At 40.2% G+C, this 23,518-nt stretch overlaps 1 protein-coding gene across 2 annotated transcripts in view; it reads left to right on the top strand.

Moving 5' to 3' along the window:
- dmd (dystrophin) overlaps nt 1-23,518 on the top strand; it is a 1,291,331-nt gene that overhangs the window by 324,834 nt on the left and 942,979 nt on the right. For both annotated transcript variants that reach the window (XM_048602828.1, XM_048602824.1), the window contains exons 21-25: nt 4,283-4,396; nt 11,491-11,646; nt 16,260-16,430; nt 21,791-21,973; nt 22,843-22,977. In XM_048602828.1, the coding sequence (XP_048458785.1) occupies nt 4,283-4,396; nt 11,491-11,646; nt 16,260-16,430; nt 21,791-21,973; nt 22,843-22,977 (759 nt within the window). The remainder of the gene's footprint in view (nt 1-4,282; nt 4,397-11,490; nt 11,647-16,259; nt 16,431-21,790; nt 21,974-22,842; nt 22,978-23,518) is intronic.

The following is a 23,518-nucleotide window of genomic DNA, read 5'->3' as shown; positions in this document are numbered from 1 at the left end:
GCATGAGCAATAACAAGAAATTGGAGGAAATAAAAAGACTTTTGTAAAATTCAGAAGCTCGATGTCAAAGATTTTTTTCCAATTGCTTTCAGGGCAACTTCAGAATTTCACCATTGGTTGGTGACTACCTTATTTACATGAATTTACAACTCATAAATTCCTCACTTTATCTTATTTGTTTATCGCTTCTAATTGTTCTCTCCTTTGCCAATTAACCAAATGGTCCAAATTCCTGACTTAAATCGGCTATCTGTTGGCTGCCACTCACCATGTGCTTGTTCCAGCCATCATCCAACTGCTTCTTCACAACAATGTCCCTTCATGGTTCATGGCTACCATCCTCTTTGACCCTTTTGTGCGTGCAAGTCAATGTCATGAAGCCACCAGCCTCTCCACATTGTCATACCTGATCTCGGGCCGACTCTCTCACCACTTCAGCCCTTCACCACTTTGTAACTCAGGAACACCTACAACTTTGATAACAAGGTGTAGAGCTGGATGAACACAGCAGGCCAATCAACATCAGAGGAGCAGGACGGCCTTCCTGCTCCTCTGATGCTACTTGTCCTGCTGTGTTCATCCAGCTCTACACCTTGTTATCTCAAATTCTCTAGCATCTGCAGTTCCTACTATCTCTGAAACACCTACAACTTTCATACTTTTCGCAGGTCACATTACATGCAAGGACCCATATGCATCTCTGCATCTATGGCTCAGTTTGCTTTCTGTTCATTCATTTTTGTGGCAGACTCTGCACACTGAAGAAGGATCACTGGACTTTACAGATGCTGCCAGACCTGCTGACTTTCTCCAGCAATTTCTGTCTTTATTTGTTTCTGCATACATCACACTGTTTTCCACGTGTCCCCTCACTGATTTCAGCACTGATTTAAGAGTTGCCAACTTCACATTCCTTTCTTTACACAAAGGCTCTGTCATGCTCGGTTGCAGACTGCCTCTGCAGCTTGCATTGTTTTCAGCAACAAGAAAGGCAGCTAGTTCCGGTGGGGGACACTGAACAATTAAGGTGTTGCTGTACAACGCCGTGCCATGTCTACCTCAGACCAACTGCATGCCACCAGAAACAGGGAGCACAGCCTCAGGATACAAGGTAGACCATGTTAGGACTGAGCTGAAGAAACATTTGTGCACCCAAAAGGAAGTGAAGGCTGTGGAGACTAAGCTACTGAATACATTTAAGAAAATTTCAGAAGTATTGAAGGCTGTGGGGAGAAAACAGGAATATGGCATGAAGACAGAGGATTATCCATGATCATATTGAAGTGCAAAGGAGGTTCCCTGCCCTAGTTTCTATGCTTATGGCAAGGACAATGTCTTTTGTATGAAGCACACGCAATGGTTGAAAGTCAAAGGGACCTGTTATTAGTGGACTGACCATGAACTGAGACTCAAGGGTCACACTCGGTGAATGTGGCTCAGCTGATTCCAGTCCAGGAGGTTAGCCACAGTCAGTCACACACTTTCTTTCCCTGCTGTTCTTTCCAGGGGCATGTGCATGACTTGCCCATTCCTAAATGTCCAGGTTAAGCAGGTTAAGAATGAGCCACTCTGCTGTTGGTCATCAGTCACATGTAGGGCAGACCAAGCAAGGACAGCAGATTTCCTTCCCTAAAGGGCACTAGTGAACTAGACTGTTGATTTTGCTTGAAAAAAACAGTGGTTACATGGCGACCATTAGATCAGCTTTCTCATTTTTAAAAAATTGAATCAATATTCCACCAGCCGCCATTGTGGGGTTCAAATTTACATCGTCATAATATTAGCCTGGGTTTCTGGATTAATAGTCCATTGGTATTACCCCTATATCGCCACCTTCCCACACCCAACTGATTTCTCAGGATCTGTATCCATACCGTCTGATAATTGGGCCACAGCCATTCCTGCAGGTCAAGTACAATCTGTTTGGGAATTACAAGTAGGTTAATCAGGATGCTGGAGAATCAGTTTGGCCAGATTTTACTGTGATAAGACAAAGGGAGAGATTGAGTTTGATGACAGTAGATGGAAGAGCAGGTATTGATGATACACGAGCAGGAGATGTGATGAGGTGTTTCCAGTGAGTGTGTCGAAAGCACTGAAGGCAGGAAGGGGCAAATAGATTAGGAGAATGTAGTGATTGACTCGATCTATTTCATTTCCAAGCACCAACTTCAGCAATGCTTCTTTACTCTTTAGGCTGGAAACATCTGATCACTAAAATTCTCTGGAATGTACTTGAGAAACTTTTGCCTCTCTTTGCCATTTACAATGTTACAACTCCAGGCTTTTCTGCAATCATCGAAGTCTTCCATTAACAGTATCTAGAGTTTGTAACTTCACTGTAAATGTGTCCCATATATCTTTCCCATTATTTGGTGAACGAGGGAATACATTCAGTGGTGAAAGGCACCTCAAATATTTCTTAACTCGAACCTAATAAATTATATATTTTTTTACTCCTCCAAAATGTCACCTGTCTTGCCCTAATATTCTCCCTAATCAATACTGTCAGCCTCTTTTTTTTTTTTTTTCCCTTGCCTACCTTCAATATCTCAAGGAGTATTTGCCCATTTCAGTCTTTTATTGATCTGGGTTTCTGTTTTCACCACAACTTCCTCTATGTGCCTGTAGCTCACCAACCTTTTCGTTGAGATGACAGGTGAAAAGAAAGCATGCAGCTACCAGTCCTCTATTATGTATTCTTTTGATTAACCATATTATGGCTCTGAAATTTGGGAGAAGGGAGAAAGAACAATGTTTACTGCTGGTCAATCATTTCGGTCTCAGAGCTCGACCATCAGAGTTCCTCAGGGCAGTGTCTCCAGCCCAACCATTTTCAGTTGTTTTGCCAATGACCTTTCCCACATTATAAGGACAAAGGTTGGGACTCTGTTGATGAATCCACAATGTGCAATTCAATTACACGCGGGTTTACCTCTAACAGGATATTCCTGATGGTTGTTGTGATTTTGAAGAATGTAAGAGACATTTCAGTACAGGTCACTGCTATGTAAAAATACACTGACAGTTCAGTGAAGAGCTAACTTTAAAAAATGTTGCAACAGAAGAGCATGCTTTACGTATTCCCAGGTAACGTGGCATATACAATCTTTGTACCCTCTGGTCACATGCTGTGATGCAGTAATGATGTCATGAGTATGTCCTTTAAAAGATACACTGACGGTGAGACGGACAAGAGCAACTGTTCACAGTTGTTCACATACTGGAGCAATTCATGCCGATGTGCAGCAAAACCTGGACAGCATTCAGACTTGCGTTGGTAGTGGTATGTGACATTGAACAATGCAAAAGTGCCAGATCATGACCATCTCCAACAAGGGAATCTCAAGCGCCCACCCCTCTGCGTTAAACAGCATTACCATCATTGTATTCCCACCATCAACATCCTGAGGGTTACTTTTGACAGAAATTTAACTGGATGAGTGCTGTGGCTACAATTACAGGTCAGAGATTGAGTGACTCACATAGTAATTATTTAGAGTCTTCCAACCATCAACAAGAAAAGTTGATTGGAATAGATTTCACTCACCTGGAGTAAAGATTCAACATTAGATACATACATCATCACCCAAGAATAAAAACAACCCATTGGTTGTTAGTCATAATCATTTACTCCTTCCTCCAGTGCTGCATTGTGATGTCTGTATATCCAAATACATGATGCACTGCAGAAACATTGTCAAGGCTTTTTCAGCAATATTTTCCAAACCTGTAACCTCTGTTAGTAGAAGAATCAGGAACGCAAGTTCGTGGGAACAATGCCTGAAAATCACACTCAAGTCACACACCATTCATTGGAATGATTTTGCTGTTATTTCGTTGTTGCAATGTCAAAGTCCTGGAATGTCCTATCTAACAGCACTGAAGGTGTAGCCTAAATTCAGGGATTGCAGTAGTTCAAGAAGGTATATCACTACCAGTTTCATTAGAGATGAGCATTAAATGTTGACTGTGTCAGTAACCAATCCATGAATGAATTTTGAAAAAGATGAATTTTTGCAATAAGACTTGTCTGACTTTTTTTCTGCCAAGAAAACTAAATTTGTTACGTTTCATTTACTTTAGTGTGTTCCTTGAAATATTACAAGCATTGCAACTCCTGCAATTCAACAGCATAGCACAGGCTATGAAAAGTATCACTGATATTGAATGAGTTGGAAAAGGGATCGATTGAAAGCGTTTGAGAAGTTTTAAAGGATTTTATCATAATGGTAATAGATCTGTTCAAATGTGCAACTTTATACTGTATTGTGTTTTACAGAATGACACAAAAACTTTAAAGAAATGGATGACAGAAGTGGATGTTTTCCTGAATGAAGAATGGCCTGCTCTTGGTGATTCAGAGGCACTTGAGAAACAGTTGGAGCAATGTACCGTAAGTAAATTACCTGAAAGACTAATTCTGCTGTTTATAAAAGGTATGACAACCTCAGAAATGAGAGGTCCATATTTGAATAGTAATTACAGATACAGATCTGGTGTCATATTTATTAGTTGAGAACTTACTGAAAGTTACAAGTGAGAGAATTTAATGAATTTGCATTCTTCACTGAAATGAGAAACCTTTGCTGAAAGTTTTGTATGTGTTAAAATAATAGATACAGGTAGGAAATGTCAGACCAAAATTGAATCAAGGAACTCAGACTGTGTAACTCATGCAAGAATATCTTAAACAAATTTCAAGATCCCTAGAATATTCATATTTGACTATTTTCTTACATTTCATAATGTCAATTAAAGCACGGAAAGAGGCCAGTTTGTCCATTACGTCAGCACTAACTGAAAAATGAGTTACTTAGCCTAATCCCATTTTCCAATATTTGGTCAGCTACTATCTAACTCTTTGTATTAGCATGCCAGTTACAGCTGACATCCGTATTGAAACTGGCATGCAATACTGTTGCAGGAGGTAAATCTGTTGTGGTTGGCAAAACATGAAGACATAGGGGGCGATGCGATGGTATTGGTAATGTTACTGGACTAATACTTCAAAGGCTAATGTTCTGATATCATTGGTTCAATCCCCACCACACGGCAATGTACCATTATCATCAATTAATAAATCTTCCATTAATTAATAAATAAAGCTTACCCGGTCTAGCTTTCATGTGTGTTCAGACCCGATGACCTCTCACATGCAAATCACTCAGTTTTCGTCAACTGCTATGTAAGGTGTTGAAACCAGGATGACCATCCGACATCAAATTAGACAGCGGAAATAACAATGGCTACCTCTGCCCTGTTGACCCTGCAATTTTCTCATTACTAACATCAGAAAGCTTACACTAACATTGTCATAGCTGTCTGTAGACAAGTCATACCCACTGATGTCTCAGGCACCACCATTACTCTCCCTCGGTATCTTCTGTTCCAGTAGCAGGATAGACTCCAAAATGGCAATACCATGGTGTAGAGTCAGAAGGAGTTTTCTCTGGGTGCCCTCAATATTCACTCTGGACCTCATGAAGTCTTGTGACGTCAATTCAAACGTGAAAAAGGAAACGTCCCGTTGATCATCAGTGATCACTGCTCTTTGCCCCTCGTCAGCTAATGAATCTATTATCCTTCATGCTAAATCTCAAAAAGAAGACATACCAAGAGTGGCTATAGCACAGAATAAACTCTGGATGGGAGACTTTAGTTTACAGCATCATATGTGACTCGGTAGCACCACCATTGACTGAGCTGACCAAGTGCTAAAGGATAAAGCTGCTGGACTTGGTCAGTAGCAGGTAGTGAGACAACCAATAAGAAAAATAAACCTACTCCACCTCATTGTCACCAATCTACCTATTCCATATACATCTGACTATGGGAGTAGGAGTGACAATTGCATAAACGTCATGAGAATAAAATTCTATCCTCACGTTGAGGCTGGTGTATGGCGCTGCCATTGTGCTTAACTGCATTTTCAAACAAGTCTAGCAAAACAAAATTGCGCATTCATCAAAGTCTAGTCCACCACAACAAGAATACGACGTATCCACAACCTGTAACATCGTAGCCCAGTATGTCCCCAACTTTACCACTGCCACTGGAGGTCTGAGCATGGTTCAGTAAAGAACGGAGGCAGGCATACAGTCCAGGAGCAGCACCAGCCTAAGTTAAAAATGGGGCATCTACTTGGTCAAGATTAACAGTGTTATTTGCTTCACAAACAAAAGCAATGTTAGTCTAAGACATCTTAGAACTAATGGAAAATGTCAAAGTTTTGTAGTAATCATGTATGTTGGTGGACAATTAAACATCAGAGGAAGAGAAAGCTACACAAATATCTCCATCCTCAATGATGTGGAAACCCAACACTTTGGTGCAAAAAAGAGCTAAAGCATTTGCAGCCACTTTGATCCAGAAGTGCCAATGGGATGATCCATCTCTGTCTTCTCCCACCATCAAAGATGTCAGTCTTCACCCAATTTGATTTGCAACACGTGAAATGAAGTAACAGCATGTGGACTTGATACTGCAAAAGCTTTGGGCCTGGACTGCATTTCAAAAATAACACAGAGGATTTGTACTGTAAAATGTGCTATGCCTCTAGCCAAGCTTTTCCATTCCAGTTATGATACAGCATCTACCCAGCAATCTGAGAATTTTCCCACATATATCCCATATGTAAAAAGTAGGACAAATTGAACCCAGCTATTTACTGACCCAAAAGTCTGCTCTTGATGATCAGCAAACTGATGAAAGTCATTAACAGTGCTATCAAACAATCCTAACTCAGCACTTAGCTTCAAACTGATGTTCAGTTTGGGTTCTGCCAGCCCACTCCACTTCTGACCACCTAAATTCTTGGATGAAATGTGGACAAAGCAGAAATCGTATGATGAGGTAAAATTGATTGCCCTTGATATCAAGAAGGCATTTGAATCTGAATGGTATCAAGAAGATCAAGCAAGACTGGATCAGTGGGAAACAGGGAAAATGCTTGACTGCTGGGAATAACATCAAGCACACAGATTGTTATGGTTGCTGGGCATCAGTCATTTTTTGCCCTTGGATATCTCTGCAGGTGTTCCTCAGTATTGTGCTGTAGGCCCAACCATTTTCGGCTGCTTCATTTGTGATATTTTCTCCATCATAAAGTCAGAGCGAGAATGTTTACTTATGATTTTACGATGTTCAACGTAGCCCTCTGGTATCGAAGTAGCCTGTGCCCACAAGCAGCAAAACCTGGACAGCATCAATGTTGGCCTGATAAGTACTGTTCATGTCGAAGAAGTGCTAGGTAATGGCTATCTGCAACAAAAGAGAATCTATCCAGCAGCTAGATGACATTCAATTTGCATTGCCATTGTTTAATTACCAAGATTGTGGGGGTTACTCTTGACCAGAAACTGAACTGGACTAACCATATAAATACTATAGCTACAAGCGCCGATTGGAGGCTAGAATTTCTGCAGGGAATAACTTGCCTCTTGACTCCCCTTAGCTTGTCCAACATGTACCATACACAAGGCTGGGGTGTGATGTCATACTCTGTACTTGCACGGATTGGTGCATCTCCACAACATTGAAAGAGCTTGACACCATCCAGGATAAAGTGCCCACTTAAATTAGCACCCCATCCATCATATTAAACATTCATTCTGTCCAGAACCAACAAGCAGTCATAGATGCATGCTACCTACGGGAAGCGCTGCAGTTTCTCATCAATGTTCCCTTGACTGCTTTCTCCAAACAATGGAACTGTCGCCCCTTGAAGGATGAAAGTAGTAGATGTATTGGAACATCATCACCTGTAAGTTGCCCTTCATTTGCACATCATCCTAACATGGAACTTCACTGTCACTCAGTAAGAGACCTGGACGTGCCTCTCTGACAGCACAGTGGGTGTATCAATGCCACGTGCACTGCAGCAGTTCAAGAGGGTGGCAAGTGTCTCAACTCTACCTTCTCCAGGGTATTAAGGGATAAGTAATAAATATTGGCTGAGTCAATGATATCCACATCCTGTGAATTTTTTTTTTTGAAGCCCAAGTTTTAACTTCTGCTTTTTTGCGAATGGAATGCAATTCAAATGCTTAATCATTTTAGACACGCCTTTACATAAAGAGCTAAGAAGATATGAAGAAAAAGAATGAAAAACCAAGGAACTGCAGATGTCAGAAATCAAACAAGATCAGAAATTGCTGCAAAAACTCTGCAGGTCTGGCAGCATCTACGGAGAGAAAGGAGAGCTAATGTTTTGGTTCCAGTGGTCCTTCTTCAGAACCTAGAAAAAAATGAATGTGTGTTGTGAAAAGTTTTCTGTTATATCCAACTTGCATTTAAATGGATTTCAGTCCTCATCAGCCTCCAAACCAGGTGCTGCAAGTTCAGGTTATTAACGTTTAATTTTGTTTCATGAGAACGGAGGAGTCCAATTTCAAACTAACAAATGATCTGTATTTCTGTTGAATAACTAACAAAGTTGACACTTTAGACCTCAGGATACTGAATATAGCAGGGCAGTAATGGCAGGTTTTTTTTGTGGTATGTGCTCATTGTGGTGAGTTGCTCATCACTGTGGTACTGTGTGGTGTTTATAAGGTGAACATCATGCCTCGTAAGGGTTCATATGCTGAACATTTTTTTCCTGTTTGTGTATGAAATATCATTGAGTTTGGCAACTGCTGTACTAAGGATTGAATAAAAATGTTGAATCTGACCTCGAACTGGTTAAAAGCAAGGAGTTTGAAACAACACACGATTTCCATCAAAAGTGGGTCCCTGAACTGAATAAGAATTGTGAGAGAAGAAAGCCTTGCCTGGAGTGAACAAAAAGCCAAAGCAAGGATGAAAAGAGTTTGAATTTGCCGTGTTATAATGATAGCTTTGTTTATTCCTTAACAGAAATTCCCAAATTTCAATCAGATTCTAATCTTACATTTGCTAATTGAGTCACAGCAAATAGTCTTAGTTTAGGCAAATTTATTTCATTCCATAGTTAATTTTTGGGCTTGGTCTTGCTTTTCAGATATGGATAGATGTTTGCTACCTTGGTTGAAGTCTCTGGTCTGTATCTTAATGTGTTTTTGTTTCAAAGAAAATTACTTAGCAAGATTCTGTAGATGATACAGCTGGTAGTTTGCTACAATTGTTAGTCACTGGATAGACCCTTCAGTGAGGAAAAAAAATCAGTGATGAACCTTCAGAATCATAGGGGTGAAGTCGGATTTGGGGGCACTACTGTTCAGCTGTTCCATTACTAAAAGTAACAGATTTTGGTCCTACAAAAAAAAAAGAGGCCAGTATTCCTGGATGAAGAATAATTTAATTAGGCATAAAATATAAAATGCAAACAGTGTTAGTTGCACATCTGCATGATGCTGTAAAAGTAACTGTGCAAAATTGAATAAAGTTTTTTTTATGGCTTATCAATAATCATAGAGGAAATGAGGATTACACTTTTTCGGAAGATATTTGATAAAGTGCAGCTGGAGAGGTTCTTGTGCAATCTGTACTTAAGAAATTGAGGGGTGATATATTAGCATGATGCAGGGATTGATTTATGGACAGAAAAGAGAGGTAGGAATAAAGGCGACATTATAGGAATGCCAGAAGGATCACTGGCTGGGTTTCAATTTTACAAGCCATACCAATTTATCAACATTCGCTGATGATGCCCATTTCGGTCACAAAGTAGGCTATTAGGAGGATTCTGAGAGGCTTCAAAGGGATATGGACAACTTAAATGATTTGGCAAGAAAATGGTAGCTGAGTGTAACGTAAAGAATTGCAGAATAATTCACTTGGGAAGAAAAGCATTTTTTTAAAAGAAAAGATTGTGGTTAAAGGTAAAATTCAGAAGGCTACGGGGGACTTTTGTACGCAAATCATGAAAAATTAACACACAAGGACAGCAAGGAATTAGAAAGGCAAATGGTCTGATAACCTGAAAAGTGACGGGCATACAAAAGTAAGGAAAAAATGTTGGAATTGCTTTATTGAAGCCATACCCAGAGCATTGTGTATAGTTTGGTGTCTGTACATAGAGAAGGATACAGTTTGATTCAGAGCGATCCACCAAAGGTTTAGTGGATTGATTTCTGAATGATAAGATTCTCCTATGAGGATTATGTGAGAAGAATTGATTTATATTCCTTGGAGTTTGGAGAACAGGTAGTGATCTCACTGAAAGCTATAAAATTTTGGAAAGGGGTTGATATGGTAGATGCTGAGAGACTCTTACCCCTTGCTGGAAAGCTTGGATCTTGGGGACATAGCCTACTTCTTAGCTTGAGACTATTTGGGACAGACATGAGATGAAACTACTTTACCCAGAGGGTTGTGAATCTTTGAAATCCCTTACTGCAGATGATTCTGGATACTCAGTCATTGAGTTTGTTCCTACCTGAGATTGGTAGAGTTTTGAGCACTGAGGGAATCACAAAATATGAGGATAGAATTATAAAAGTGTTCATACATGGGATTAATTTAGATGCCCCAATTGAGTGGAATAGCAGTATCAATGGACCAGATAGCCTACTCCATTTTTTAAACAAATATGACTCAATTTAATAACATGTGAACCATGCAATTGTAAAGCGGGTGTATACCCAATCCCTCACTGTAGCTTAATATTAGACCTTCACTTCCTCATCGCTCAGTGGGAGGTGGGGGATGGTGGAAGGAAAAAAGCTGTCCCGTGAAGCATTCCTTGGTGTGTAGAAAATCTTAATTAGCTGACTCAAGAAGTTGCTAAGGGTTGCAGGCTGCTGGCTGACAAGTTCTGGCAATGAAGCTATCTACGCCAAACGAAGCAAAGAATATTTGATAGAGCTCATTTCCTGGGAAGCTTCAACAATGTAAGTTTGGTGAGTGCAGTCGTTAGAAATCAGACAAGAACAGATAGAAACCATATCAAGGATTTGAGCAAGGCGCTTTCTAAAGTCTTGAGTATGTATTGATTTGAAGAGTGACAGCTCCCATTGGGTTAAATATAGTAACTAAAATATCCATGTTCAGCTGACATTCATGAGCTACTTGTGTTCTTCTCTCTGTTTGAGTTACTGCATTGAATTAGTGGTTTTTAGTTCACTGACAAATCGTGTATTATTCTCTCTATTCATTACTAATGTTTTAATTCTAAGGTGATCAAGTGTCAAAAATTCTATCTGCATTTGTACCTGTAAGATGGAAAAAATGAAAAGCTAACTAATGTTATGGGCTCTACAATATTGATGCACCAAACCGGAGAATTTACATTAACAAAATGTAGATTTATGCCTCCAAACTCTCATTCACATTCTGTTATTGATGCTCATGGAAGAGACAGCTCTACTCGTTCAATTTACTTTGAAGTATGTTATGCTTCAATAACTTTGTTTCAAGTTCTGTCACTCTCTTATTGGTACCAGAGAGATTAATTCTCAATTTAGCTGTAAGTTTAACTTAATCATCCTGTTTTGCTCCATATTTCATCTGTGTAGTTAGAAGCATGTTTTGGTACTCTTGATAAAAGCATTTATTTTTCTTTTTCAGGCTTTAGTGAATGATATCCAAACCATCCAGCCGAGCTTAAATGGTATCAATGATGTGGGAGAAACCTTAAAAAGCCAGGCTGAGCCCGCCTATGTGGGAAAGTTACAGACTGAACTGTCGGAACTGAATGCATGTTGGGAGAACATCTGTAAACAGGTGAAGTCTGGTTTCTGGGAATGAAAGTAGCAGTGTCTTTGGGTATTCACAATTTCATGGAGACATCTGTGCTATCAGTAATGAATGGGACATTTTCTGTTTTTATATTTGTTAAAGTTCCCGAGTCTCCATCTGACTATACAGGTGAATTTCATCAGCGCTGCTCCTGTTGGCTGCCATATTTTTAATGGAAGTGTAGCCAGGAACATAGTAACATACATAAACCATGTTGTTGCATGTCTGTCGACATTTACAGATTTTGTATGCATAGGTGACCAAGGTATCTCTTCACCAAAGAATGAAGTACTGAGTGAATTTTCTGTTTGTTTTGTTGTCAAGTGATTGAGACAACATGATGGTCCAAGTTATGTTCAAGATGATACACAATATTGAGGGGTCTTCAGATAGCAATGAATAGATCTGGCATTTATGTTTATTCAAGTATGTTAGAAGCTATTTAAGCCAACAAACGTGCACAAACTTGCATGTTGAAAATATATTTTTGCCCAATGCTCTGAACCATGAAATGCCTAGTTTGATTATATGCTGACATTGCGTACAATACTTGCGCAGGTAGGATAGGATTTATATGATGCTAGGTCAATTGAGTTTGATGAAGTGACAACAATTTTGGACTTATTGTTTGACGGCAAATTCATTTCCAGGTTTTCTTTGTCCTGTTTCAAACTTTTTTTTTGTATGACCTTCATTTTGGTGCCAATTGTATGGAAGAAGTCAGTGCAAGAAATTTTTGTTGACGTTATTAACAAGAAGAATTTCAGCTGCTTTGTACGTCAGTGTTCACATCAAACTCTGTAAACTTGACCTATTTTGATTCAAAATAATCTCTAGGAGAGAATGGAATAATATTGAATTCTTGACACAGACATCACTGTCTAACAACAGCCTGTGAACAGTTATCACCTCTTGGCAGTTGATGTAAGATAGTAGGGTGTGATAGGCTGCTCCAGCATTTCTGATTTGGCTGTGTTCTTTGCAGTTGTTTGATAAAGTTAGCAGAATTGAATTATTCTCATGGAGAAATAACCCTTGGATGAAATTCATGGAATGGATTTCTGACTTTCCACAATGCATGAAAGTTAAAGTGCAAGTAAAGTTATAAACTCTTTCAGAGAAAGTAGGAACTGCAGATGCTGGAGAATCTGAGATAACAAGGTGTAGAGCTGGATGAACACAGCAGGCCGAGGAGCAGGAAGGCTGACGTTTCGGGCCTAGACCCTTCTTCAGAAAATGATTTTATCAAAGATTAAAACTCTCCAGGTTTTATATTAGATTCACCAGTTTACAGTCCAGGGGAAAATTTACCCCTCTACCTCTAAAGTCAAAGGTAAAGCCACTGCAGTCTGAGCAGACGACAGGGCTGCTCTCTAATTAAAGACAGAAAGAGAAAGAAAGAGACAGCTGGTGATTGTTTAACCCGAGGGTCACATGCCTCAGATGACGGGAGAGGTTGAGAAAAGTTTGTCACTGTGATCTTTGCCGGAGTGGGAATTGAACCCAAGATGTTGATGTCATTCAGGATCGTAAGCCAGCTGTCCAACCAATCAAGCTGACTGCGCACACGTCACCCCCCCGAGCCTCCCCCACCCCTGCTGCCTTCATCTCTAAAACTCTGATGATTGGTTAGATTAAAACCTGCAAGAAATTGAAATAATGCAAGGTTTACCAAGAAGAAAACGGCAATTTCTGGGACAAGAGAAAAGATTGCAAAAAAAGAATGTAATTCTCCGCATGCCGACTGCCTGGTCTGTTTCTTCCTTGGCCAGTGGTGGAGCTGGCACTGTGAGGTGCTTGCCAGATTATGTCCCCACTCTCTCTTTGTTTACAGTTCCCACTGTGGCACCAGTATCTGGACCAGTGAGGGGATGCAGGAGGCACCTTTGCTGCTGCTTCCTCTGAGGTTTCCAAACAGTCTTCAGGCCGAAGGTGATGCTTCTAGTGCAGTTGGCTGTTTCTCCACAGATGTCATGGCCAGGCTAACAGAATGAGAGAGAAGGCATCATAGCCAATGGTTAAAAGTGATGTACAATGATTGAGAGTGACAGTCGGATTAATGAGCATATAGTGTGGTCCTGCCTTGTTTCATGGAACGTGGATGTTTCTGCATCACCACAGGAGCAATCTCAATCCTCTCCTGCAGGGTCCAAGATTCTTTCCTTGTAGGGGTAAGGACACCGATGTCGGACACCCCTTCACCCATACAGACTGTCCCTGCTGTCTCCTCCTGTAATGATTGAGCTAACAGTGGGTGGCATAGCTGTCAGTGCTGGTGCATATGGGAAAAAGATGTACCAAAGGACGGAGGAGGCAGCGCAGCAGGAGGGGAGAGGGAATGAGGGAAGATGTTGAGAATGGCATAGCGTGACTTTTAGTGGGAGGTGAGTGCAGTAGCAGGGTTACAGTGAGTGTGAGGTGACAGAAAAGTGTGTGATGTTTTGACCCTGGTACAGTGGAGAATGTCAGTGACCTTCATTCGACACTGCTGTCTGTTTCTCCACATCCTGACAACGTCACTGACCTGGATGGCCAGCTCAGACCAGGCTAGAGGTGCGATCTGTGGGAAGAGGTGCCTCTCCTTTTAACCATCCCATCCACCGGGACCTCCAGGTTCCTACTGGAACATTGCAATATCATCTTTGACATGTTCACATTCTGATTGTCAAGAAGTGGGACAGTTTTGGAATGCCAGTGCTCACACAGGTGCATCCTGGGCTTTTAAAAATGGCACAGGCACAAAGGATGCTGGGCGTTCAACAGACACCCAATGGGTGGCAAGTTGTTCCGGGAGTGTGCATGGTTAGAGGGATTGGAGATTGGACATGAGAAATGCCAAAGGGATGGAGTAGGTTGCAAATGAGGCAACTTAGCCAAAATAAATCAGATTGAGCCTTTGTTTTCTTATTCTTTTTGGAATCAGTCAGCCAGGCGTTTGTTAGAAATGTGGTTGCATTTATTAAAATAGGGCATAGTGGAATGTTATATGAACATGCATTATTAACTAATGTCAACAGCAATTTCTGCATCCAAGAAAATTTCTTTCTGTCATGAATGATTTATGTTTTTCCCCTTTCACTATCAATGAATATGTCTTCCTGTGTATGCTTTCTTATTATTTTTCCCATAAGATATAGGAGTACATTAGGCCATTTGGTCCATCAGGTGTGCTCAGCCATTCAATCATAGCTGGTATGTTTCTCAACTGCATTCTCCTGCCTTCTCCCCATAACCCTTGGTTCCCTTACACATCAAGAGCCTACCTATATAAAAACCACAGGAACTGCGGATGCTGTAAATCAGGAACAAAAACAAAGTTGCTGGAAAAGCTCAGCAGGTCTGGCTGCATCTGTGGAGGAGAAAATAGAGTTAACGTTTCGGGTCCAGTGACCCTTCCTCAGAACTGGAGCCTATCTATTTCTGTCCTAAGTACATTCCGTGATATGGCCTCCACAGCCTTTTGGGGTAATGAGTTCCACAGATTCACCACCTTCTGACTGAAGAAAATCATCCTCATCTTTTACCCAAGGCTGTGCTGAGGAGAACAAGTCTGCTGGTGTCATCGACGTTAAGAAATTAGCCTATAAAGGCGAAAAAAGGGTTTGCACTATCCGAGGAGCTCATTCATACCATAAATGTAACAATGTTTGAAAGGGAGGCCCACTGAAAAACTTATTATTTATTGCACAGTGACAAACTCGGAAGATGGCTGAATTTGTTACTTGGCGTAATAGTCATTTTTTTTCACTTCTACCCAATTATGTGAAACATCCCAATCTTGTTGGTGATGAAATACCTGCAGGTTACTGTCACTGACGTTGCGGATAAAGCTTGAGAATCGGCTTTCTTTCTTCTTACTTGCTGACCATGTAAGTTATTCCATTAACTGAAACCTCCAGTCATGTAAACACGAAGCTTTCCATTATCTTTCAGATGTTATTTTGCCGTAAGGAGGCATTAATACTGCAGCAATTAACATAATGCAGCAAGGGATTTTTTCAAATAATCTCTGAAATTGTTATCTCTTATTGGCTTATTCTTGACAGCTGCAAGGAGTTCGGGAAGATAACTAATACTCACTTCAATACAAAACATATCTGCAAGGAGGGAAAAAGCCTTCAAATGCAAGTTTCTAGATGACCAAAAACAGGGAGAAAAGTTCTCAATGATTCTGAGGTCAAGAGGCACGTTGAATGAATTAATTCCAAACAGATTTATGTAGGTGCTGTCTTGACACCAAGGTACTTCTGTACTTCAGCAAATGGAGGAAATCCTAGCTCATGGCTGAAGTGAAGCTCCTATGGTTATACCGGTTTCTTTAGAATGTTTATTTTAACCTTTGAGGATTACTCATCACCATTCAACAGCCTATTTGCACCAATATGTCAGTGAGCACTGGCTAAGAATTTGCAGAGAACTGTAGCTGAGACCCCCGTGTGGTCGCCTTATTTAACTTGCTAAACATTCGTGGCAGGGCGAGAAAGTAGTATGCTGTTTATTTTTTTAATTATAGATTAGCTTCTTAACATATGACGCCATGTAAAATGTTTTCAACACAAAAAGTTGAAACTGCCTTTTCTTTGAACTGCACCAAATAGGCATACGTCAAAAAGGCTGCATTGAAAAGTGCATTGGACAAGACAATGAGTCTTAGGAAAGACCTGTCCGAGATGCAAGAATGGATAGCACAAGCCGAAGAGGAATACTTGGAAAGAGATTTTGAATATAAAACTCCCGAGGAGCTGAAAAAGGCTGTGGAAGAACTCACGGTAAATTTCACTGCACAATTTTATTTGTTTCTTTCCCTTATTTTGTTCTATTTTAACGAGTTGCATGTTAATGCATTCATGTCAATCATTAGCATTTACCGTCACCAGTTTTTTCCCAGTTTCTGATGCCCTGCGTGCAAAATCCTGTGCAAGCTTTGATCTTCTCATGCAGTCTTGAGGTCACCCTTGAATGCTGTCAGACACAGCTATACCCTGTGGGTGAATGATCAGATGACTTCTGTGTTTGGAGAAAATGTGACGGACATAAATAAAACAAAAACTTAATAAATGGTTGAATTAATCCTGCTTACAATAGAATGATCAGGCTAGTGAATCCGTTACCAACAAAAATCCTGGTAGGTTTAGAACATTCTGCTTTTACACACCATAAGACCTTGGAGTAGGCCTTGAACCTGAAACCATGTCATTCAAAGTTCAGCTCACCGTTAATCATCATCATTGGTGAGGATAGTTCTCTTCCACTCTGAGCGAGGCCGTAGGTGGATGTACAGACCACCGGCTTTGTTACTCTTGGGGCGGGAAAGGTGGGCGGGGTGTTGGTATGGCAGCGCGCTCTTTTCAATGCTTTTTTTTTATACAATATCCTTTTATTGTCATGTGTGCCCCATTGTAGGAGTACAGCGAAAAACTTTTCCAATGTCTGCCTTCTTATGGCAACATCTTAGGTACAAGTACCTAGGTACAACTCTTGGATACAGCAGAGGGTTAAAAATTGTTGCTTAATTACGTAGTTGAAAATAAGTTTAAAAATAGGAAAATATTAAGGGGTTAACATTACAGTGTCCTAAGGTAATGGTTGTCCCCTTGCACCAGTCTGTGCCCAGGACTTGCTGCTTCCCATATGCAGCTGCGGGGCTTCTTCCCTGCACTGCTCCGGGCTCACAGCCCATATGCTGCTCCAGGGCTCACCGCTCGCGGTGTTCTGCGGCTCACGGGGCGTGCCTACAGGTCCCAAAGCACAAGGCCACACTGCTCCCTCCGGTTCCCCGGCGCGGGGTGGGGAGGAGGGAGCGGGCACAGCCAGCTCGCTCCAGTTCTCCGGGGGGGGGTCACAGCCCATGTTCGCTCCAGTCCTCTGCAACCCCACACTCTGGGCCGGCAGGGCAGAGAAAGGGGAAAAAGAGGGAGAAGGGGTAAATGAACTGGCAAGCAGAGGAGCTCCGACCGGAACGTCCTATGGCTTCAGCCTTTCCCTGATGGCAAGTTTTGGTGCTCAACGCCTTCCCAGATGCTCCACCTTCTGTTCGGACAGTGTTGGGCCAGTGATTCCCAGGTTTCTGTGGGAATGCCATACTTCGCCAGTGAGGCCTTGAGGGTATCACTTTGCTTCTGTCCACCTGAGGCTCAAAGTTAAGCTCATTACTACAAATAGAGCCAAGCCAACACACAGAATATTGGATAAATACCTGAGCCATGCGTCAAGATCCAATTTTGCTCGAGTCTACTACTCCAGTCTTCAGCAGCAATTTTGGGAATTCAAACAGCATCTGTGCAAAAAGTCCTTTCAAAGCTCTTTATTTTTTCTGCTGCAAAATAAATGGGTCCCAGTAAAAACAAAACAAGACCCACTCAATTGTGACATAATATTAAAAATAAAGTGGTTGTTCGTTCCCTTAGCTTCGCCACCAATATTATCACTATGACATGGTTGGTTTGTGTAGCAAATTTCATTTATATACTTTGCTCAAATCAAGCAAAATAATGATTTGAGTCTGTTGTGCCTCAAGACTTGCAATTTTGCAGCTAAAATTGGAATCTCATTACCTTGTTAACGAGGATTCTTTATTTGAATCCCTGAGAGTATGTATTTTTCTGATAATATATTTAATACTGGTTCTTATTAAATGAAACTGCCCAATCCCATTCCCAACTGTTACAACATTGAGCATAGCTGTTTTAAATTGAGATAAATTGTAAAGGCAGTGCTACTTAAAACTTGAAACCACAAAGTTTTGAGGACCTACTGTACAGTTAACACAATTAAGTGTTAAAAATAACAATTGAATGCTTTCTTGTAAACAACTAATATATGTATTTGGTCGGGTGGTGGTGGTGGTGGGGGTGAATAATTAAGGACTGCTGCTTGTCATTGCTAAGAGAAAATTGCTGATTACTGGGATGCAATGATATTATCCAGGCAACCCATCTGTGCATTTCACTTGAAATTCCTTGTAAGTTGACTTCTTAATTCTGAACAAACAATAATATTGTTTAAAAAATAACTTATCAGTGTTCAAAAAACAAATAGCACTTTGATTGTCAAACAGCAGCAATTGACATTGCTAAGTAACAGCATGATGAACAACTAAAACTTCATTATGTTTCCATGGCACTGTGATTCTATTGTTTGTCTACAAAGGTGGCATAGAATTCTAGTAAAAACAACTCTTATGCTCGAAAATAGTTATGAACAAAGATTTGAGTAGCCAGTGAGTTATTCTAGAGTTACGTAGCTAAGTCTATTTGGTAAGAATAGTTGGGAAATATTTGATCTGTCCCTCTGTTCAAAGAATCAATTTAAATCAATATGATACCATGGTTGTCACCATGACTTCAACCTATTATTACTTCTAAACCTCGAGTTGTTTGACCAAGTGCCTTAAATCTGAGAGGCCTACCAATGATAGAAACTGCATTTCAAGACGTTATGTATTGTCTTCAGGCAAACTATAGACAAAAAAAGTGAGATATTTTTGAGGCAGCAATTTTCTTTAAGCCAGCCAGTGTTATCTGGTTATCTATAGATAAAGACACCAGCCCTGTCATTTAAGAAGGTCATTTTGTATCAAAGGGATTTGGGGAGGGTGTGGAATAACTGGAGATATTAGAACTGACTTAAATTTTTTTCATATATCCTATTTTAGTAACAGCACTAACTCAGTTAAAATTAATGAGTTCATGCTTGGATTAAGCTAATGCCTGTCGAAAAGATTAGCCTGATACTTCAACATCACTGTAATAATTCATAGTCTCTAACCTCCAGTCCTTTCCACTGTTGGTTTTGGGAGGTTCTGAACTTCTATCTATGATGAGAATGGAATGACAAGAAATTCAGTCATGAGACTGCTTTTATGTCATAAAGTCAGAACAAATTATTCAACATTAAGATAAAATCTAGTTATGCATTCAAGCAGAGCTTTACAGTCTACTGCATGCTATTCATTTCCCATATGAGGACCAGACAGAAGTGTAGAATGAATTCTCTGTGCAGCTTTTGGTCTTGGGGCTCATCTCCATTTCTCCCCCTTCTTCTGCCTTGTTCTTGTTCTCTTTGTCAGTGGACCGTCACATTGGGAAGCCCTCATTTCTCCTAGTTCTTATGTAATAGGTCCATCCCCCTTCCTCAATCATGTACAACCTCCTTTTTTATTAAATCACTCATGAGATGTGGGTATCACTGGCTGGCCTGCATTTATTGCCCATCCTTAGTTGCTCTTGAGGAGGTGGTGGTGAGCTGTTTTCTTCGAACCATTGCAGTTCACGGTATGTAAGTAGGCCCACAATGCCGGTAGGGAGGGAATTCCAGGATTTTGACGTGGTGACAGTGATGGCATAGTGATATAGTTCCAAGTCAGAATGGTCAGTGGTTTGGAAAAAAAACTTGTAGGTAGTGGCATTCTCATGTAACTCCTGTCCTTGCCCTTTGAGATGGGGGTGGTTTGAGTTTGGAAGGTGCTCTTTTAAGGAACCTTTGTGAATTTTTACAGTGTACTGCTGCTGATTCTAAATGACTGTGGTGGAGGGAGTGGATGTTGTGACTGCTTCTCCTGGATGATGTCAAACTTCTTGTTACTGGAGCAGCATTCCTCCAGGCACGTAGGGAATATTCCATCCCATTCCTGACTTTTGCCTTGTAGATGGTTGACAGAATTTTGAGAGTCAGGAGGTGAGCTATGTGCTGCAGGATTCCCAGTCTCTAACTTGCTGTTGTAGTCACTCTGCTTAGATTGGCTGGTCCAGTCCAGTTTCTAGTCAGTGGTGGCCCCCAGGATGTTGATGACTAGGAATTCATTGAGTGCCAAAGAGCAATGGTTAATATCTCTCTTGATGGTCCTTGCCTGGTATTTGTGAATGTTACCTGCCACTTTTCTGCCACCAACCTTGCTGCATTTGGAGACATGCCTGAGAAGTTGCGAACGGTGCTGAACGTTGTGCAATCCTCACTAACATCTGCAATTCTGACCTTTTTATGGGGTTAGCGTCATTGAGGAAGTAGCTGAGGAATAATTGAAGTGGCTGTTATGAGGCTTCCATATTTCCAAAAAGCCCCCTCATATTTTTCACTGTATCGCTCAGCTTTTACATTGACGTTTCTTTTGTTTTAGTAAAAAGACGACAAGTTCTCACAAAATTCGACGTTTGTTGCTAATTTTCAAGTTAGATGTTAACAGCATTCCCATTACTTACTAACCTAATAATGTTACTGTTTGAGCTGTTGTTTGAAGTAGCTTCTGCTTTATCATCAGATAAGATATCCCAGACCTAATAGTCACTCTCACTCTTTGCATTTGCATCAAATGAAAAATTATATTCAGTTTTTCATTGTAAACTGTCTGATTGTGGAACATGTTAAGTGCACTTAATGTAATCTTCCCACTGGAAAGTGAATATTGGCTACAGAAGCTACAACCTGGCCATTCCCAGAGTCTAGGTGAAAGTTGGGTTTGGTCTATTTTTTTTTCCCCCAAATGGATGGTGCATTCGAAAATTTGAACATTTTAAACCTGCTATTCCATACTTTGAGATGCTTTTGTGTATGAGCAACCAACAATAAGGACAGGGAAATATGTTGCAAATAGCTCACCCATTTTCAATATTTCACACATTTTAATATTGAGTAGGAGTTCTTTATGTTTAAGACATTTTGGCTAGTTCCCCATAGAATGCAGTATTGACAGGTCTTTGATGCTATTACTTAGGCCAGCCAAGTGAGTCCAGTCATGGTCTACAATTAATAATTGTGGAAGTAATGATAATTTGCGTAACAAAAAAAACGGGACGCTTTACAAAACTTTCTCGTCCGTGCTTTACCACTTCCATCCTTGCAATGAGATGTGAAAAAAAAGGGTGAAATTTTACTGAACCTCTGCCTCTACAAGTTGCGTCATAGATTTCACGGTTGGATGCTGATAACCAGTGTAAATGTATGAAAGATCATCGAAAGCTTTTCTGCTAAACCAATGATTGGAGGATTATATTTATATTACAGGTGTACTTTCTTGTCATGAATGAGGTTTAGGAAACACACAAGAGTAGCTGTTATGTTTGGTGTTAACACAATTACACTTTGTAAAGACAAGCTCTTGCTTATGTAATTAATGTGTATTATTTTTCTTAAGAGAGCCAAGGAAGAAGTATCACAGAAAGAGGTGAAGGTGAAACTCCTGAGTGAAGGTGTTAACAGTTTCATAGAGAAGGCTCCGCCAGCAGCCCATGAAGCTTTGAAGTCTGAACTGGACATGCTGACAAATAATTACCAGCGACTTTGCAGCAGACTGAATAGAAAATGCAAGACTCTTGAGGTCAGTTCTTAAACTGCAAAGGGTTTTCTTCGCTTCCTACTGAGGCTGCTAGTTTTAAAAAAATGTTAACTACATCTGGATCGAGAGTTACTGCTTGCACATGTTAAACAATGTGAAAGAAAGCGCCAGTGCTACAGCAGGCTGGGGAAAATTCTAAGCACTTATTTTGAATGGTCATTATTTTCTAATTTTGATTAAGTATGATGTTTGTGAAAACATTGACGGCAACAGTCTGTTGTCACTTGTATTAAGTAATCAAACAGGGATGTCCTTGTAAGACACTCTAGTGTGACAATACATTTATGTATGCAAAACAGTTTACAAGGTAAACATCATTCCTGCTGGGCTGTATATGAGTGGTGATGGTCTAGGGTTGTGAGTGGAATGGTGTGTATGAGGTCAGTGGAAAAAAATCCAGAGAAAGCTAATTGGCTATTTGTATCTCCTACAATGGGAAGGCCATATTCATAAACTAGTACCTGGATGTCTGCAGATTCTTAGACTTGGATTGGTTCATCGCTGGTGTCGTTTTTTTAGCAATGCAGTTTTACATCCCTATATTGTCAAAATGTTGCCATGGTGAACTCCCTTATCCTTCAGTGTACTGATGAGTAGAGACTCAGCCTTTATCGAAGATTAAGATGAGATATACTGATTTTATATTTGGAGCGCTGTTTTTGTTAACACAAATCTTGGATATTTCACCACTGGTCTACTTAATTTTTTTCTCCAAAGCATGTACCTGTAGCTTTGAAAGATATTCTACAATTGACTAGGAATATGTTGCATTCTGCTCTTTGATTATTCTGCATGTTTTTCTTTCATGTTGTCTTCAATTCTAATTTTGTATTTCCTATATTCAATCTCAGGAGGTTTGGTCATGTTGGTGTGAGTTGCTGTCCTATCTGGAGGCAGAAAATCTATGGCTTGATGAACTGGAGCTTAAACTCCAGGAAACAGAGAACCTACAGGGTGGTGCAGAAGAGATTTCTGAGGCACTTGATGTAAGTAATTGTCCCCTGCAGACATCCTTGCAAGAATTCTCCATATAGCATTAATTGAAAAATCAAACTGTAATTAAATAAATGCAACATTAAAATGTCACAAATTCATCCACATTTAATAGTTCAAATCTACAATGCTGTATGTTCAGTTTGAATATTTCAGAACCTTGTTTTAACACTGACGAGTGAATTATTAAAACTCCAGCAACGTTGGTCAGCTATTTCAAGGATGTTAAAAGGAACTGCTTAGCTCACATGTAAGCTTTTGGTAATTTTCAAACTGTGTGGTCAATTAAATCAATAGAAACTCCTAAAACAGAACACAATTATTTTGGATTTTCAATGATATAGGGTCCAACTGTGCTGTGAAATTGCTGTTACCTATGAGTCAGTTTCAAATTGTAAGCTTATTTATTGTAAGTTGCAATCATTTTGTTGTATTGTTTATTGTAAATATATAACTTTATTGTGACTTATGTGTTTGTTCACATATATTTATTATTTTAAACTTGAAAGGGAGTTTGATGTGATGCTGTGCTGA

The sequence above is a fragment of the Rhincodon typus genome, chromosome 11 (assembly GCF_021869965.1).
Source record: "Rhincodon typus isolate 14 chromosome 11, sRhiTyp1.1, whole genome shotgun sequence".
NCBI lineage: Eukaryota > Metazoa > Chordata > Chondrichthyes > Orectolobiformes > Rhincodontidae > Rhincodon > Rhincodon typus.
This window is presented reverse-complemented; position numbering and strand designations above follow the sequence as displayed.